Below are 19,015 nucleotides of genomic sequence, written 5' to 3'. Positions count from 1 at the left end.
CACATCTTCGGACCAAATGGACTCCTACCAAAGACGATCGTCCTTCCCATGAATCCCAATCCAAAAACATTTGCAAGAATTGCAAAATGTATGCATTTGCAGGCATAGTTCTTCATTCTAAAGTTATAAATGTTGTTTTGTGCTACTGCAGACTTCAGAACGAACTGATCCCGAGTACGTTCATCACTGAGCTACAGTAGTGTATGGCTCTTATATATTATTTATGCCTTGACTGTAGATAGTGAGCGTAATGCCTCGAGAATTGATGAAATCACTGTGGGAAAATTCTGCTACTCCGCGCGATATAACGAGTCTTTGACGTACGTACGTGGTCATCGGGAGCGACAGATCTAAAAAAGGTATTTAAAGCACATTACCTTTCTTCAAGGCAGGAAGACTATTACAGAATAGAATAAGCTTTTCTTTCTTTTCAACTTATTTAAAGCACATTACTTTTTTCAAAACTGTCCAATGAACATGTTGTCCTTCAGTTTTTCCGGTATTTAATATCGATTTTAATATGTTACAGCACACACCATGCACTAACTTCAATATCTTAACTATGATGCTGAAATATCGCCTTAACCATTGATCCGTGTGGTTGTCTGGTACATATTTAGACAATATCTTAATTACACCAATAAAGTAAACGCTTCAGTTAATTTGTTTTATTATGGAAGGGCCTTTATTTGCTCGCACACGCACTTCTCAATGCAAAAGTTGAACGAGTTCTTATCACTTATTTGCACCTTGTCCCCCTGACTGTTAATCAAAATGCTAGCTATGATTCAACACAAGATAAAACTGATATTTATGACATATATTAGGTAGCAAGGAAATAAAAAACAACATTAATCGTGTTAAAAGAAGATGTTACAACATTGGTCCGTTTTGTCTCTCACAAATAGTACGTTTTTCCAGTGCATTCTGGTAGTCTCCTTAAAGTTGTCGCCACTGGCGTACTTAGATGATGATTTAAATTACGAATTAACAACATTCAGTTCTCTATAAATGTTTCCTATACTAATGTTGATATTGATGCACATTTATTTGAAAGATAAGGACTGCTTAAGTAGGTATGAAGAACAACATACTTTGATAGTATAACAGTAGTAGAAATAGTGGACATATGATGAAGACAAGTATAAATAACACCAGAGGATGTAGTTTCATAAGCTGATTATTTGGATTAATTGTGGATTTATCACTAGTATAACTGTAGTTAACTAAACCCAGATATCAACACTAGCGACAATAACAATAAAAGCGACAACACAAGCCAATCCTATTTTATTAAAATTAACCCATTGCACTGATCCAAAAGGAGAATAACATAACATGTACTGTCCCTGCTAAAATGGCACCTCGGGAAAAAATGAAGTAACTCAAACGAAAAAAAACATCCAATGGTCTATTGTTTCACATACACTGAATCATATCTGTACTGTCAAGTAAAGATCATATGTAACCAGTCAATGCAAACATTGTCACCTTCTGGGATCTTTGTGCCAACTATTCAAAACAGGTGTTAGGTAGATTTATAAATGAAAATCCATACTAACACGAGCTGAGAAGTCGAATGCTAAAATTGAACTTGTTGGTTTCATCTTGAACCCCTGAGATCTTTTTGTCAATTAGTTAGAAGAGTTATTAAGAAAAAAATATTAATGAAATCCTAGCCTAGTAACCTGAGCTGAGAAGTCCAAGGTCAATTGTTGGTTCCATCTTAATCAGTTTCTAATGTCGTCTTGCCAGATATACAAAAGCGATGCTGGGACAAATGATGTATGTAACCCAAGTCTGGTAAAATGAGCTTAGAAACCCACTGGTCGTTATATATGTCAGACACTAGGATATGTTAATCATCTGCATCATATCACAGAACTTATTAGTAAAAAGACAATGTTTGTTCTGTCTTCATCACAATCTGACTCCAGGGTACAACCGACTGTGGTCTTGTTCTGTCTCTGCAGAAGACACATTGATGTCACTATTCTCTGTATCAGTTAATGTTTTGGTCTGATCCATCATCTCTTTGACGTGTTCTTCATGGTGACCTGATGGCGGCGTGGTTATTCTGCACTCTGTGACACTGCTGCTGTCAATACCTCCTTTACAACAGCTATGTACCTCCTCATCTTGAGCTAATAAATATAAACCACAAATGTTAAAAAAACATGTTCTCCGAAGCTTTGATTATTCACCAGAATCATACCATTCTCTACATCATGGATACGATATGTGGTACATTACTTTGCCAACTGTAATAAGGTCAAAACTATGAACAGGAAACACGATTGATGACTTCAGTTCGATAAAGATATCTCCATATTCCTTACTCCATCACGTTTTCTTGAATGGTCTTTTTGCGGTATTTATACTGCTATTTAAACTCTTACAAATATAGTTGATATAGTTCATGGAATTAGAAAATATTCTCACCATTGATCGCATCATTTTCGTTTGAGTCAAGGGTGAATTCTAGGGGATCTAAGCTTGAGTCTGTGGAAAGGGAAAGGTCAACTGCGAGGGAACAATTGAGATCCCTGAGGCAGTATAGTCTATGTAGTTCTGTTCTCAAACACTTGTTCTCCTGCTGCTGACGCTGTGTAACCACCTACAACAATCACAGGGAAGTATGACTATGTGACTCGGTTGGTTGTGTCTTTTGCACTACAGCTAAATAATATATAAAAACAGTACACATAACACCTAAATAGTCCATCTTCAATCTGATCATCAAATCCGTTATAAAAGTAAGGGAACAACATTATGAGCGAGGCCAATACATCGTGATTACCTACTTGTAACTGTAACAGACACGTCGTCATTCGTGCTGTCATTTCCTTGAGTTGCTCCCTCGGGTTGGATACAGGAATTGTTGGACGTTCTTCCGTGTCTGTAAATATATAGCATATTAAACCAGAACACATTCATGTCAACAATCACTGCAATTGTTGTGTCGATGAAATTGACTTCCTCATATTGATGCAAACGTCTTTGACGTATAAGACATGGTTACAATTACTGAAAAACATGTGATTCTTGCATTCTTGATACATGGGTACTTGCTCTACAACATAATACCTGACTGGACAATCATGGAGAATGTTAGACCAACATACAATGAGGTGTTTGTGGAGTGGATGATGGGGATGCCATTGGGGCCTGGTTACTGTTTGAGTTAAACACAAGTTGCGTCAGCTGAGAATTTATTTCCTGTGCGGCTTTTATCAGAAAAAGGCTGCTGCTTTTGTTGTCGTCATGGTCACCGCCCATCCCAGTGTCAACCTGATAAGAACAAAAATCCCGTGTCACACAGTGTGAAAAATGACAAGGAAGGCAAAACTAATTGACTATTTCTTAAATATAGGTGTCAAAGAAGTGCTGTGCATTACACGATACAATAACTAAGGAGGCATTCATTCGGATTGTCCTTAATCGATCCATGTAATGTTGAAAGGGATGGTTGATGGAACCTTTTTCTCACAGGACTCTCCGAGACATTTTTAGAGCATTATTAAACATACAGGTCTGCTTTAACAATACCATACATTTGACCACACATGTTTCATATATGAATGTATTTTTATTTAATCTTTGTGTCTATGTTGGATATTGTGGCGAATACTTATTACCACTATCTATAGACCTGTTCCCTCAACGACTAACCTCAGCAGTAACTTTGTCGTCGGTCTTGCCTTCATTTTGTTTTTCTGCGAACGTTTTTGTTGGGCGTTCTACTTTTGCTTGAAGTATATCTGTTTTGAATAAACAAAGTAGCAAACAGTCACTCTCTAAAGGACTTCTTCAGTTCTGCATGAAAGGGAAATGGCAGCAATACGTGTCTGATTATTTTTTATAATTTTAATAGCTCTTGATTCTGGTTTTCATAACCATGTATACAAAATGAATGTTGTTTGAGGACCGATACTCACTGTCTTGGTTCAATGACACACCCAGTCATTGTGACAATGAACATGGCAGTTACGATAAATGAAGTTCTATATACTGTTAGCCACGATTTAAACAGCTGTATACAAAGGACCAAATTATCCTGTAGGATAATGGACAGCATTTGTTCTTGTTTTACCTCATATGGTTTCATTGATATATTTGGCCATTAACATTGAATCGATAGGTTCAATACCTATCCATTTATTGAAAGGCAGTTCTGAGTAGGTTTTGAGGAGAGAGGCACCTACCTAGTGGGGTGAGGACTTTGTCTCCTTTTCCCATGACAGGATGTGATGTGAGTTCTTCATGATGCTGTATCATGGACATGGCTGCTGTCACCGAGCTAATGCGGGTCGGCAGTTTCCCTGGAGCTGACATTCCCTTTCTCTCCCTCGTTATGTTTGCCCAATGACTGATGTCCTTAATCCACCTAAACACACCATACTTGATGCAGCATTGTCTACGTTAGTTACACGACATTGTGATCACATGTTTATATCAGGCTTCAAACCTTATTGACTACAATATCGAATATTTAAGAGTTGTTCCTTTACAGGCTTTGTTATATTTCGGCACAGAATGATTTATTATATTTCGGGGACAGGTGGTATATATGCTTACACTATTTGTTGTGTATATGATATCATTATTACAATTAACAATCACAAAAAAACCTTTGGTTTATCAAACCACCTGAATGACGATGTCTAGCACATCGCCTGAATGGCTGACTTTTTATTAGTTGCAGATTATAAACATTAACATGAGCTATTTCTCGACTTCATTCATATATATATCTGGTTGGTTGGTTGGTTGGTTTGTTGTTTAACGCCGCACTCAGCAATATTCCAGCTATATGACGGCGGTCTGTAAATAATCGAGTCTGGACCAGACAATCCAGTGATTAATATCATGAGCATCGATCCACGCAATTGGGATCGATGACATGCATCGACCAAGTCAGCGAGCCTGACCACCCGATCCCGTTAGTCGCCTTTTACGACAAGCATAGTCACCTTTTACGGCAAGCATGGGCTGCTGAAGACCTATTCTACCCTGGAATCTTCACGGGTCTATATATATCTGTAACTGTATTGGTAAACAATAGCTGTCGAGATTTATGCTGTAGTCTATCTTTCTGATAATAATTAAAAACAAGTACGAACCTATCCCTTTCTGACTGTGTAGGGGAAACAAACGTGTACATTTCAGGGACATCATCCTCATCATTGATAACAAAAAACATGGTATTGTCTGAAAATAAAATGTTAATTAGGCCCTCTCAGACGATGCTAATATAAGCTGTATTATATCACAATATTAGCTATGTACAAAAGGTGCAGTGTTATCAAGTAATGAATTAAACTGGACACAACATGAAGGAAAATATTATTACAACATGTGAGAATACTATGTACTTGCTTGCAGAAGAACATATACATTACAGTTTTTCCTGTACCTACCTGCAGCATTGCTTCTAGCAAGCACGTTCTCCAGATTCAGAAGTGGGCGGTATTTTCCCTTGCTTCCTGTTGCTAATATTTTAGTGAATGAACAGAGAGACGCCTTGTCATCTTGGGTCTGCAGCAGTAACATCTTGTCCTCTAACAGCACAACAAGTATCTCCACACTGCACATTGGCTGCATCCTCATCAACAACACTCCATCGAACACAAGTTTGTGCTGAGTGACATCCAACTCCTGAAACAGATGTCTTACCATCACATTGTGAGGCCTGGTTGATTGGCATGTTCTCCACACGTGATTTAGGGGTGCGTTTTGTGATATTAAGCCTTCTACATGCTGCACTGGATGCCTCATGAAACGCATTGTGTATAGAAGGGGACGTTTATGATGTATACCATGACAATGAATCATGATGGTATGAAAAGTAATAGAATATTTTGACCACAGTGACAACGCAATTAGAGACACTGGTCCTGAGAGAGAGAGAGAGAGAGAGAGAGAGAGAGAGAGAGAGAGAGAGAGAGAGAGAGAGAGAGAGAGAGAGAGAGAGAGAGAGAGAGAGAGAGAATTCATGGATGTCAACTTCTTTGAATAATCTCTGCTACCATCTGTCTGTCGCATTATCCCGCATTATCTTCCATTTGTTATTACATGTGCACATATATGTTCCCTGCATAGTAGCATTCATTCACCTGAAGGAGTAAACATATACGTTTACCGAAACGTTTTGTTCTTCATAATAAAGACGATGACATCCATACATTCTCTGTCTTATGTCTACCACTTCTAAATGTCATTACTCCAAAATGTTGTGTTCCTCATAATAAAGATGTTGACATCAATAAATTCTCTCTCATATGTATATCACTCCTAATGCTATTCAAAGACGTGACCCTGATATCAAATGCACGAACAACGTTTCAATGTTGTAATTTCAGGAGGAGTGATTTATCATCATGATCTTCAAGGATATCCAGTCGAATTTTCTGAATTCAATGCAGCAACACAGTACCAAAGAGAGCCATGTATTGCTTTTGTTCTTTTGCTTTGCAATGCTACAATTTAAAGGTTGCCTCTGTGCTCTCAGTGTTACATTCACCAAGTTGCATTGGCAATATATGGTGTTAGCTTGGGTTACATTCCATTCCTGAGGAAAATTATCACATTATTGTTCGAAAAGAACATAGTACCTTAACCTTATGCGTGCTGCATGTTATTATTATTATAATGTCAACACTCTTATACACCAGACACACTGCAACGTACCCTTGTGTGGTTGCAAATGGTACACATCATTAACATGCTCATAGCTGGTGTTCGTCAAGATAACTTTGGGTATCTTTTGTACTTTTCATGAGACCGAAAACAGCATCAAAACAATCGGTAAAGTTTTAAGCAGAACCATTTCAATGTGTGAGGTCATGTATATTTAAGTGGGAAATAAACCTTTGCTGCAGTAATCTATATTAAACAGTAAATGTAGATGACTGCATCTGACGAATGAAAAACATGCAAATATTGTTGGTCATATTCTTACCAATGGTTTAAAAAATATATGAGTTTTAGTATTATATGTTTTAGATTTACTGACTTATCGTTTAGTCGGGACTGTTTGGTAAATGAAAAATAATGAAAGTCTTGCCTTAAGTTCCTTATAGGACGGATGATGCGTGTTGATCTGCCTCTGAATACACGACAATCGGTAGTCATTCTCACACGTATGCACAGCCTGGTCCACATAAGCTAATATTTCTTTGCTTTTCACATGAACCTTTTCAAGCAGACCTTTCTCAAGTGCGTCTGTAAAAAAACAGAAGAGAATCATGTTTAAATAAAAACAGAGGTGTTGTGCAATAGCCATAAAAATAATATGCTCTTCTTAGGATGCCCAAAGCTGGTTCAAGAAATCCTGTCATCTCACTTTTCCGATGAACCTATTAAATAGAGAGAGTACCCTGATATTTTTCCAGCTCTGATGATCTTGTGAGTACCTCTTGAGCAATATTTGAGTGCATGGATCATCAGAGGGTATTTGGCCATCTAGCGCTCATCTCATGCACTCTTTGAGTGTGTGCTCGAGGGTGTCACCACAGTTCCTCCCCCATTAAGATAACACGCCAAAGTATAACAGGAATATTGTTAAAGCGGCGTTGAACCCAACTCACTCACTCACTTACCTTTTGAGTGTTTGTATCAGTAGGGGTTATTTGGTGATATGGCGTGTACCTCTGTTGCACTCCTTGAGTGTATGTACCAGAAGAGGGTATTTGATTACATGGTGTGTACCTCTGGTGCACTCCTTGAGCGTATGTACCAGAAGAGGGTATTTGGTTCTATGGCGTGTACCTCTAGTGCACTCCTTGAATGTATGTACCAGAAGAGGGTATTTGGTTACATGGTGTGTACCTCTGGTGCACTCCTTGAGCGTATGTACCAGAAGAGGGTATTTGGTTCTATGGCGTGTACCTCTAGTGCACTCCTTGAGTGTATGTATCAGTAGAAGGTATTTGTTTATATGGTGTGTACCTCTGGTGCACTCCTTGAGTGTATGTATCAGTAGAGGGTATTTGATTACATGGTGTGTACCTCTGTTGCACTCCTTGAGTGTATGTATCAGTAGAGGGTATTTGTTTACATGGTGTGTACCTCTGGTGCACTCCTTGAGTGTATGTATCAGAAGAGGGTATTTGTTTACATGGTGTGTACCTCTGGTGCACTCCTTGAGTGTATGTACCAGAAGAGGGTATTTGGTTACATGGTGTGTACCTCTGGTGCACTCCTTGAGCGTATGTACCAGAAGAGGGTATTTGGTTCTATGGCGTGTACCTCTAGTGCACTCCTTGAGTGTATGTATCAGAAGAGGGTATTTGTTTATATGGTGTGTACCTCTGTTGCACTCCTTGAGTGTATGTATCAGTAGAGGGTATTTGGTTACGTGGTGTGTACCTCTGGTGCACTCCTTGAGTGTACGTATCAGTAGAGGGTATTTGGTTACATGGTGTGTACCTCTGTTGCACTCCTTGAGCGTATGTACCAGAAGAGGGTATTTGGTTCTATGGCGTGTACCTCTAGTGCACTCCTTGAGTGTATGTATCAGTAGAAGGTATTTGTTTATATGGTGTGTACCTCTGGTGCACTCCTTGAGTGTATGTATCAGTAGAGGGTATTTGGTTACGTGGTGTGTACCTCTGTTGCACTCCTTGAGTGTATGTATCAGTAGAGGGTATTTGTTTACATGGTGTGTACCTCTGGTGCACTCCTTGAGTGTATGTATCAGTAGAGGGTATTTGTTTACATGGTGTGTACCTCTGGTGCACTCCTTGAGTGTATATATCAGTAGAGGGTATTTGGCTAACCGCTGAAACTCTACTGCCAAAAATTCCTCGAGTTTCCGATGCTGACAAAGTGAGTAGCTTTCTGCATCCTGTAATAAAACAAGTGCTTTAAAGTGTAACGTTTTATGAACAATAAAACATTGTTAATGACGTAAATAAATTGACATCCTCAACTTTTTAAATTATTTAAATAATTTACGTCATGTTTGCATTGTTATTATTTAACTCAAATTTTAGTTTCTACCACATACACATGTAATTAACATATGAACATAATCTCATAATGTTTGATATTTGTATGTTGAAAGTATCCTTACTTTCAGAAACGTTGATAGGGCATATTGTGTTCTTAGTTCCTTCAAAACGTCTTTAATCTGAAACTGGTTCCTGCAGTACTTGGCGCATTCTTGCCGGAATGTCTGCCCGTTGTCACCATCAAACTACAATGCAGATGTTTTAACCAGACTGTTATATAAAGTACACAGTGACATCCATTCGTAAACATCACCAGATTTTGCATATGACGACAATGACAAGACTTCAACAAAATATACACAGGTGGACTGACCCACTCAAGCTATGATGTAGACTCCCAAATCATAAAACAACACATTTGTCAAGAAATGTGAGTAATATCAGTGTTTGCAACAGTTACTAATACGCCTTGTTTAAAAGAAAAGAAAAAAAGGTGTTTAAAATGTCACTGGACCATTGCTGATTATGTGTAATGCATGGTCCATACGATCGTATTTAATCATAAGCGCAGTGGAATGCAATGAATTGTATATGCTGGACTTGTTAATCTATTGGCCTGTACTTGGATTTGATTTTAAATATGCTCAGGAATTAGGTTTCATGATAAAAGACTAGAAAATAGCTGCAAAGGTTACAAAATACAGTCAAAGTTGGTGACAGGGTAAGTGTACCATTTAGATTGATGCATAGTCTCTAATCTCACCATCCACAAGAAAATGTCCGCTATCCTGTGTATAATCGGTGTTTCCTTCCGGCGCCTCTGTAGTCTCATGTTTAGCTGGCCTGACGACGCATAATCAAAATGAATACTTTACAATGACAAAATATCCAAACATTTATTATTTTTCATGAAAATGTCTGAGAGCAAAGATTTCTTTTTCTGAGACAGGTACCGGGAAGAATGAGACAATGAACATTCTAAGGCAATACAAACAGCTTTGGCACACAGCTGAGAACACACAGACCCGCTAACTTAATAATATACTCAACAACAAAAGTTCCTGTGACATTGAATAAGATTTAATGCAAAGTTGTTTTTTTACCAAATCTGAAACAATTTCGGTTTGCAACAGATAAAAGACTCCTGTACGATGCAAGCAACACATCTTCATCTCATGGAATGGACCAGGCGTCGCACAAAGTCCTGTGGGATATCTCTCTATATCTACTGGAGCATGTTGCGAAGTTCCTGGAGTGTCTGTGGAACACGTGGTTGACGTCGAAGGCGCCGATCAATCTCACCCCACATGTGCTCGATTGGTGAGAGATTAGGGGAGCGAGATGGCCAGGGGATGACATTCACGTTGTTTTGTTGAAGAGAATCCTGAACAAGTCGAGCAATATAAGGCCGGGCCTTGTCATGTTGATAGGTAATGCCTGGGCCATGACGACGCAAAAACGGTAGAACAACAGGGTCGATGATCTCGTCGCGGTAGCGCTGTCCATTGAGATTTCCCTCTACCACCATCAAACGGGTCCTCTGTGTTGCTGTAATCCTACCCCTTACCATAACGCTGCCGCCCCCGTACCGATCTTTTTCCATGCCACAATGATTGATGTAACGTTTACCTTGACGTCAGTACACTCGAATCCGTTCATCGCTGTGACTGAGGTGAAAACGAGACTCGTCAGTGAATAGAACTTGTCCCCACTGCCTGGCCGTCCAGCGTAGACGCTGTCTGCACCATTGTAGACATGCTTGACGGTGATTTCCTGTCAAAATGGGACGTCTGGCGGGACAGTCCCTGCCTATCTTAGGCGACGACGTACGGTTTGTGAAGATATTCGTCAAAGGCCAGTGATGCCTCTTGCAGTCACTGTCGCTGGCTGGAATCGATTTCGGAGGTGTGTTGTTCGAATCCAGTTGTCTTGTCGATTATTGGTTACGCGTGGCCTGCCACTCTGAGGATGGTCTCTGACTGCATTCGTCTGTTGCCAACGTTGCCATAAACACCAAATGGTGTTTCTGTGGACGTTAAATTGTCTTGCAACATCACGTTGACTCGATCCTGCTACAAACATTCCAATGGCTAGCAGACGCTCATTTTCGGACAGGCGTGGCATTTGGAAATGTTGAATAATTGCGTAATTTTGTTGTTTTTCTGAGTGGTTGTTGTCAGCACGATGCTAAACAATGCATATGGAATCCTGTTAACGCACGTTTTTATACCTATTCTTGGGTAGTGAAATGCATGGGGTTTGCATAAAAGTCAACTTGTGCATGGAATGCATGTTTTCCTGTAGCAGTAGCGTTTTTGTGACTTGATTCCATACATGTACTACAATATTGAAAACCAAACTCTACTTGTTAAAAAAATACATTAAAATATTGGTGTCACAGGAACTTTTGTTGTTGGGTAAATAAGGTGTGTTGCATAATGCATATCGCTTGCAAGCGATGTACAGTCTTACAACGGAGGACTATCTTCTAGCCGATTGCAATCACACCAATCGCTGGCTGAGGCCTCTTCAGACTCAAATCAAAATGGCGGCTGACGGATTAATGAAGAGTAAGCAAAATAGCTGCGATCCAGATCCAATGGGGACGTAGGTTTAAAGATAACTCACTGTGTAAAGATATCACCTCATCGAGATTAGGAAACAAGGTCCGTGTCAGTTGAATGGGGCAGAGATTTTTAGTCACCATTGGTTGGTGAAACAGTAAGTCTAATATCATAAGTTGTCGGACGTGAGACCTTTCTGTGTGCAACAACTCTGTAAGAGATACATATTTGTAAATCAACGTACATAGCGTAAATGAAATGATATTATCAACAGTGTATGACCCTAAATCTTTGCTTCCAATTTCAAGATTTATATTAAAAATGGTACGGTTCGAATACCTAAACATTAAGCTGACTACAAAAATAAAAACGACGTTAAATAACTAAAATACTGAAAGAGTTGATTCCCTCCCTCTCTCACGGACACACTCACTCATTGTACAGTAACTGCAATTTTACCCCGGTCAAAGCATAACGTCATAAATCAATAGTTTAATTCTACAGATTTATAATATTATTGTTTTACTTCATGTAATTAACACTACCGTTCAACACTTGCTGGCGCTTCATGTCCTGTGGTGTGAGCGCCGTGATGGTATCTCCGAGAACATCTTCCAGTAGAGGAAGGTCCGGCCCAAATGTCGGATCTGGGTCTGCTGGAGTCTCTGTAAGGCCGACGAACCTTCAATAACACATAGCACCGGGTTAAATTTGTGTCTGTTGTATGGTCACTTAATCTACCGACCTGTCTGTTGATCTGTCTAAATGGTTGACTCTCGGTTAAAGGCAACTGAATCATCCGTCACATTAACCTTGCTATCATCCCGTTGCACAATTTCACCTCCTGTACGGGACCACACTAAAAATGGCGTTGAGGGTCTATGTTCATCTGCAACCAGCAGGTGAGGGTATGGATTGGATGTACGAGTCCTTTAATAAAGAACCCTGTTTCTTTTGTTGAGTGTCTTTAAATATATTACTTCAGACGGCACGTGAAGTGTGTAATGGGACCTTAAAATATTATCATGTGACATTTTTGGCTGCATCTCTTGCAAGATTTCTTCCATACGTAAAAAAACCGTTTCGACTATGAAACGGTAAAAAGTCATCTGTGGCTTGATTGGTTTGTGTAACATATACAGACTGACTGAAGGTGTAAGAAACGAATTTGCAACCACGAGACCCCATTCCATCTTTCAAATGTTGTAAAATTGTGCCGAAAAGAGCATGTTATTGATTTTCAGATCTCACATGTCTCCAAAGATCTGCCATCGGCAGTTGTGTATTATACGATTTGTTCTAATGTTTTTGAAAACAGCTCCAATTATATTTTTTATAAATATAAAACAACAACATGCAGAAGTATTCTTTGAGTACATTTCTTGTTCTCATATAAAATCACTAACTTAAGACATTTTCAATTGAAAATCAAAGATATGATAAATTCAACTGGGAGGTAAAGTTTCTTTTCTTCCTCAGTTCATCTGAAGTTAGATTTCATGGTCCATCATATATTTCGATTTTGTGAAAGAGAGAAGACACCACAGATTACAGGACGAACACGGGTATCTCCTATACAATGTCGGTTGGTTTGGGATAGTAAAATAGACATAGAACATCTTTGTTGTAGTTGTTGTTTATTGAGCGTTTAGATATAAAGCTCATAGTATTCGCGTATGCACATAGATATTGACAGGCCATCGCTGTATAAATGAAGCATTACCTCTAGGGACTTTTCATGAGGACTTAATGAGTTTTAAGAATATGTAAAAACAGCAACAACGCCTCAGGCGGCGTGGTATGACGAGGTTAAGTATGATGCAGCGGGGAAACAACTGATCATCAGTTGCAATTGCTAGCGTCGAAACATGAAACACATGTTGATAATCAACACCATTGACTTGCCATTTGGTTGATGCTGATTTGCTCCGTGAATGTTTGAGAGATTTGCTTAATAGATGACGATCCATGACAAAGCCTTTCACGGTACCTCTTGCTTGCTCATCTTCATTCTGAAACAAAGTATAGTGAAGTGACTATTGAACTCTTCACATGGAATTTTATTTGTATCGAACAATCTTGTTGCAGTTCAGTCTGATGCTCGATAGGGATGTGGCAACTAGGTCCATTGTTTGTGGAACGTTGATGACCTGTTTTCATAGAACCAGTCAGTAGTGCCAAGATACTGAAATCAATCCTGTATGTCTTGCTGCAGTTTGCTCATTGTCAACAAGGATGTCCCCAAGATGTATGTTTCGTCCCTAAAGGGTTTAGATAACCAAGTGATCTGAACTGCCGCAATTTGTTGAGGCCCTTTGTTCTCCCAGGATCTGCCATTGGTATGAATCACATATTTCGCTCCTTCGGGATCCTCGATCATGTGTTTCAACAAACTTTATGATCTGATTCATTTTCGTCCTAGATTAATAAGACACGCCGTATTGTTCACTTTGGTTTTGAACCCTATTCACAAACACATTCGTACAGTTCAGGCACAGCTATATCAGATGCGATACAGTCAATATAGCAGCATGGTATCACCACATATATTGGGGCATAACACCGGGCTGAAGGCGAGGCATACATTTCGGTGTGGGATGGTGTAGCTGATCAAACAAGCATCACATCATCCATCAAGCTCATATAACTGGTAGGCATAGTACGTGCCCATTGTTCCATCTACTTCATGTGTCATGATGTGGTAGGTGTGTACGGAAACAAGGCAATATAAATATGTCTTCAGGCGTGATGTACAGTCTATGGTTTCGTGTAAGGAGACAAAAAGTAGGTATTACTTGTCAAAAATCATTCTTTCAGTATCATACTACCATTTCCTTTTGCAACATAAAATCACAGAGTACAAGTCACACATCAGGCGAAGGTTAGCGACGTTGGTTGCAGAGAGTAGATGCATGGGTGAGGGTGTTCGTCAAGCCTGACTTTGTGTTCGTCAAGCCTGAATTTGTGTTCGTCAAGCCTGACTTTGTGTTCGTCAAGCCTGACTTTGTTCGAAATACGAGGGGTGACTGGAACGTCCCGAGCCTTAATCCGAATTTGCATGTAATAAATACAATACTTTCCATACATACATGCTGTATTTGAACCAAAAACACAAGCATGGTTGTATATTTTTCCAGGCATCAAAGTTACTCGGTATTCTCTGTAGGTGGAAATGGACAATACAAACTACTGGGCTGTAATCATGTAGAGGGGGTATTCAGAGGAATGAACTGGGGATGTCACTGATCAGAAAGGCTCAGGTTCATCATATCTCGAGATAATTTATGTCGAGACGAAACAACAGTCAAAGCAGTGGAAACATCTGACGTCTCCTCCATCAGCTGGCAAGGTGGCTTCAGTTATCGGAATTCTACGGATGAACTATCTCCCAGAAGGTGAGACCATTAATGGTCAATATAATGCTCTGCCTCGGGTGAAGCGTGAAAATATCAAGGTTAAATATCGTGGAAAATTCACAAAAGGTGTGTTGTTCAAACAGGACAGTGCACTTGTGCTCAAGTCTGTTGGTTGAATGGTTGCAATGATGAAAGTGACTTTAAACTCTTACTTGAAGAAAGCATTATGCAAATGATTATGACGTCCTTGCTTCATCTTCTTTCATAGTTTTATGTTCATTGGTAGAAATCATAAGTAAACAAAATAAACAGGATATCTACTAAAACCTCCTTTAATCAGTGACATTTTAAGAAAACAATATTGGTCTTAATCAAAATTTGTCACCCAATTAAGTTTATTTTTGTATCATTATTTGTGCTAAATGGTGATAGTAAACAGATAAAATGAACTGAGAGCTCACATTGTCTCGCTTATAAGTCTTTCACATAATCAGATTCACTTAAGGATGTCTGTCAAATTATAGAAGGAAGGGTATCAGTGTGCATATAGGGCAAACACTCATGGTATTAACAGTCTTTCATAAAAGTATAATTAATAGTATTTATCTTTTTAAAATATGTTAACGACATATGTAGAAAACGTTCATCGGTAACAAAACACCATTTTTTCTTTATATTGATGTGCACATGTTTTAAAATCGATAAGTAACACTTGATACGTGCATTTACGTATTGCTATAAATTTGTAAATTGCAGCGACATTCTAGTGATGACATCAAACAGTGCTATGACGACACACAAGGTTAAATGCAGTTAAAGAATGTTTCCACTCTTCTCTCACACACTTTTCCCGAAAGCATTACGCGACCGTCTTCACTTTCTTTTGGGTCTATTTCGCCGAATATTTGACGATTCGACTTTGAGCCTGTGATTGCATGTATGGAGGCTTCATCGCGTATTATAGGTAACAAACTGGCTTTAAGTAGGTCGTCAAAGGACTCCCGATACACGACATTTCGAGTTTCGCCTTGAACACAAAACCGCACAGGCAGACAACCTTAATCTTGTCGTTTGTCATACATGCACCAGTTATGAATAGTGCAAAACAGCAAAGCAATGAAAACATCATACTCTATGAAGGTCAGTATTTCACCATGCACGTTGCAATACGCTTTGGCAATTTACATAAAGGTTTCTTCTAAACAAGTTTACAGTGGGAAAGGTTTAAGACTTCAGATTTGACTGTGTGGGAGTTCATTGGTGTATGGACCCTCTCAGAGTGAAGTCAAACTGTAACACCGAGGCTTGCGACGACAACTATCTGGCCCTCATCTCTATCACTTGCACACTGTTACGTGTCGATTCCCAAATTTAAACAATATGTTAACCCAGAAATCAATACGTAAAAGAGTTTAGTGTGAAACCAACAACCAACAAACAAATGGTATAAATCAACAAATGTATTTCAAATTTAACTAGGTTTACAAATCAATAGAAATTACTGCACGGCAATTACAATGGCAGTGCACAAAAGAATGGTTATACAATATTCAATGGCAGTATCACATGCAAAATATGATGATAGTGGTGACATCAAAATGTTCAGTAATAATAATGTTCACCTATCCGGAACAGTTGTCAAGCTGCCGAGATAAGCCAAGGCTGGGAATCTGGGGAATAAGTGATTTTCACACAAAAGATGGCCCTGTGAAGATGACAGGGACACACCCGCTCCACTAATATAACCCAAACATTTTCTAGAATAGTCTCTATCGCTCCACATCAATCTACGCTGTTCCAAAAGTTTACACATAATTCGAGCATATAAAAAAGTAACTTCCTCACCACTTCTTACATTAACTAGTACAGTAAACTACGGTTATAACGAACACGCTTATAACGAACTGACGGATATTACGAACTTACTTTTTTGGTCCCGACTATCTGCCGTAGTTATACTATAAATATGCTTATAACGAACTACGGTTATAACGAACTAAAATTAGTAGTCCCTTTGAGTTCGTTATAACCGTACTTTACTGTACTACATTCCAATCATTGTCCAAATACAAGTAATGAGCTCGAGCTTCTACTGAATCTAAGACAATGCAATACAATTACAACCGTTGTTTAACAGTAAATTACACTCCCATATAGCAATACCCCACGAAAGCCACTGCTCTTTGCCCATAGTCTAGAACAGCGACTGTGTATGGCTCTGACAAAATGGACGTTTTAGACTCCGAGTTCACCGATACCTACAGAACTGTTGGGTAGTGTTCGCGTTGTGCGACATCAAACACTGTTGGTGTTTATGACCTGCCACGAAATGGGATAGACGTGCCAGCTAGTATCTGAGCATGACGGATGAAAAGAATTGCCTATTTCTATGTATTCATACGTTGTACGCCATTGTAATTAGACATCAGGATTTGAAAGCACTTGCATGTCACAGAAATGAAAATGCATTGTAAAGCTGAGGTTCACCTAGGCAGCATGTTACGTCATGCCAATGTCATATTCAAGGAACCCCTGCTTGAGGGCGAAGAGCACGGGTGTGGTGCTGACAAAGCATGGATAAAAAAAGGTAATCTGGGATTCGAAGCAACCATCAAGAGTTCCTAGCACCTATGGGATACAACTCTGCACAGCACCACTGTGCTTACCGTACGCCTCCAAGTGAAAATTGATACTGTCCCGAATGTGCTGGAACAAGCTTCTCCGTAGGTCTCTGTGTTATTTCAGAGTATTTGGTTACTTGTACGATACACGGGTAAATTTGATAATACTTACATTTTGTGTCATTAGAGCAATCGTCCATGTGAATAACCAGGCTGAATATGGGGATTTACTCCTCAGTCCCGAGTTAAACTGTCTCTAGTATACTTGACGTGCATGACATGCGTAACGAGGCCAGCTACAAGTATGTTACAAAGATATATCCTATGCTTAAATGCCTGTATGATTGTAAACCGTCGTACAGTGAGCCCAGGCGGGGCAGGTGAACACGTTTGTTGGGCTATTGCGCGGTCATTGTGTCTATTCGAATGCATTTATAACATTGCTTTTAAGCTGAACGGCATGGCATACTTCGGTCTGTGTGTTGTCCTCACAGCTACATATAAAGCCTTTATGCATATGGTGATAGAAAGAAGACCAGAGACATTGAATGGAAATCGTCCTTTGATCGTCCATTTGGGAAGTACTCTCAGGTGGTTGTATCGAGTCGTGAGAAATATCTCTAGGTGTTGTGATATGATCCAGGAAAGATGGTCAGTTGATAATTTCGAGTCCTGGGAAAGATCTATATGTGTTGTGCTAGGATCTAAATAAGTTCAATTGATAATATCGAATCGTGGGAAAGATCTATATGTGTTATGCTAGGATTTAGGAAACATGTTCAGTTGATAGTATCGAGTCGTGGGAAATATCTCTAGGTGTTGTGATATGATCCAGGAAAGATGATCAGTTGATAATATCGAGTCGTGGGAAAGATCTATATGTGTTATGCTAGGTTCTAGGAAACATGTTCAGTTGATGATATCGAGTCGTGGGAAAGATCTATATGTGTTATGCTAGGATCTAGGAAACATGTTCAGTTGATGATATCGAGTCGTGAGGAAGATCTATATGTGCTATGCTAGGATCTAGGAAACATGTTCAGTTGATAATTTCGGGTCGGTGGAAAGATCTATATGTGTTATGCTAGGATTTAGGAAACATGTTCAGTCGATAATATCGAGTTGTGGGAAAGATCTATATGTGATATGCTAGGATCTAGGAAACATGTTCAGTTGATAATTTCGAGTCGTGGGAAAGATCTATATGTGTTATGCTAGGATTTAGGAAACATGTTCAGTTGATGATATCGAGTCGTGAGGAAGATCTATATGTGCTATGCTAGGATCTAGGAAACATGTTCAGTTGATAATTTCGGGTCGTGGGAAAGATCTATATGTGTTATGCTAGGATTTAGGAAACATGATCAGTCGATAATATCGAGTCGTGGGAAAGATCTATATGTGATATGCTAGGATCTAGGAAACATGTTCAGTTGATAATATCGAGTCGTGGGAAAGATCTATATGTGTTATGCTAGGATTTAGGAAACATGTTCAGTTGATAATATCGAGTCGTGGGA

The 19,015-nt window shown here is 39.2% G+C and overlaps 1 protein-coding gene across 3 annotated transcripts; it reads right to left on the bottom strand.

Moving 5' to 3' along the window:
• Window positions 1-1,298: 1,298 nt before the first annotated feature.
• On the bottom strand, window positions 1,299-18,434 carry LOC139457574 (rho guanine nucleotide exchange factor 1-like). 3 transcript variants are annotated; one of them, XM_071238947.1, is made up of 15 exons: window positions 17,668-18,434; window positions 12,064-12,200; window positions 11,583-11,729; window positions 9,718-9,797; window positions 9,077-9,199; window positions 8,731-8,848; window positions 7,067-7,224; window positions 5,421-5,658; window positions 5,124-5,211; window positions 4,206-4,387; window positions 3,673-3,761; window positions 3,126-3,291; window positions 2,805-2,899; window positions 2,443-2,617; window positions 1,299-2,144 (listed from the first exon to the last, which is right to left on the bottom strand). In XM_071238947.1, coding segments are annotated over exons 1-15 (2,022 nt in total). In that variant the 5' UTR covers window positions 17,670-18,434; the 3' UTR covers window positions 1,299-1,920. The 3 variants fall into 3 exon arrangements, with proteins under 3 accessions (XP_071095048.1, XP_071095051.1, XP_071095049.1); XM_071238948.1 differs by lacking the exon at window positions 1,299-2,144 and having other exon boundaries at window positions 2,479-2,617; window positions 2,801-2,899; XM_071238950.1 differs by lacking the exons at window positions 11,583-11,729; window positions 12,064-12,200; window positions 17,668-18,434 and having other exon boundaries at window positions 9,686-9,731.
• Window positions 18,435-19,015: the final 581 nt, after the last annotated feature.

Source organism: Haliotis cracherodii, unplaced genomic scaffold (genome assembly GCF_022045235.1).
Source record: "Haliotis cracherodii isolate W230 unplaced genomic scaffold, xgHalCrac1.p SCAF_12, whole genome shotgun sequence".
Classification (NCBI taxonomy): domain Eukaryota; kingdom Metazoa; phylum Mollusca; class Gastropoda; order Lepetellida; family Haliotidae; genus Haliotis; species Haliotis cracherodii.
This window is presented reverse-complemented; position numbering and strand designations above follow the sequence as displayed.

Bases quoted from the DNA above. Each gene is read 5' to 3' on its own strand.
- LOC139457574 (XM_071238947.1), bottom strand. The intron at 8,849-9,076 runs GTAAGGATACTT...GTTTTATTACAG, and splicing joins CCCTATCAACGTTTCTGAAA to GATGCAGAAAGCTACTCACT. The intron at 2,900-3,125 runs GTATGTTGGTCT...ATATATTTACAG, and splicing joins CACTCCACAAACACCTCATT to ACACGGAAGAACGTCCAACA.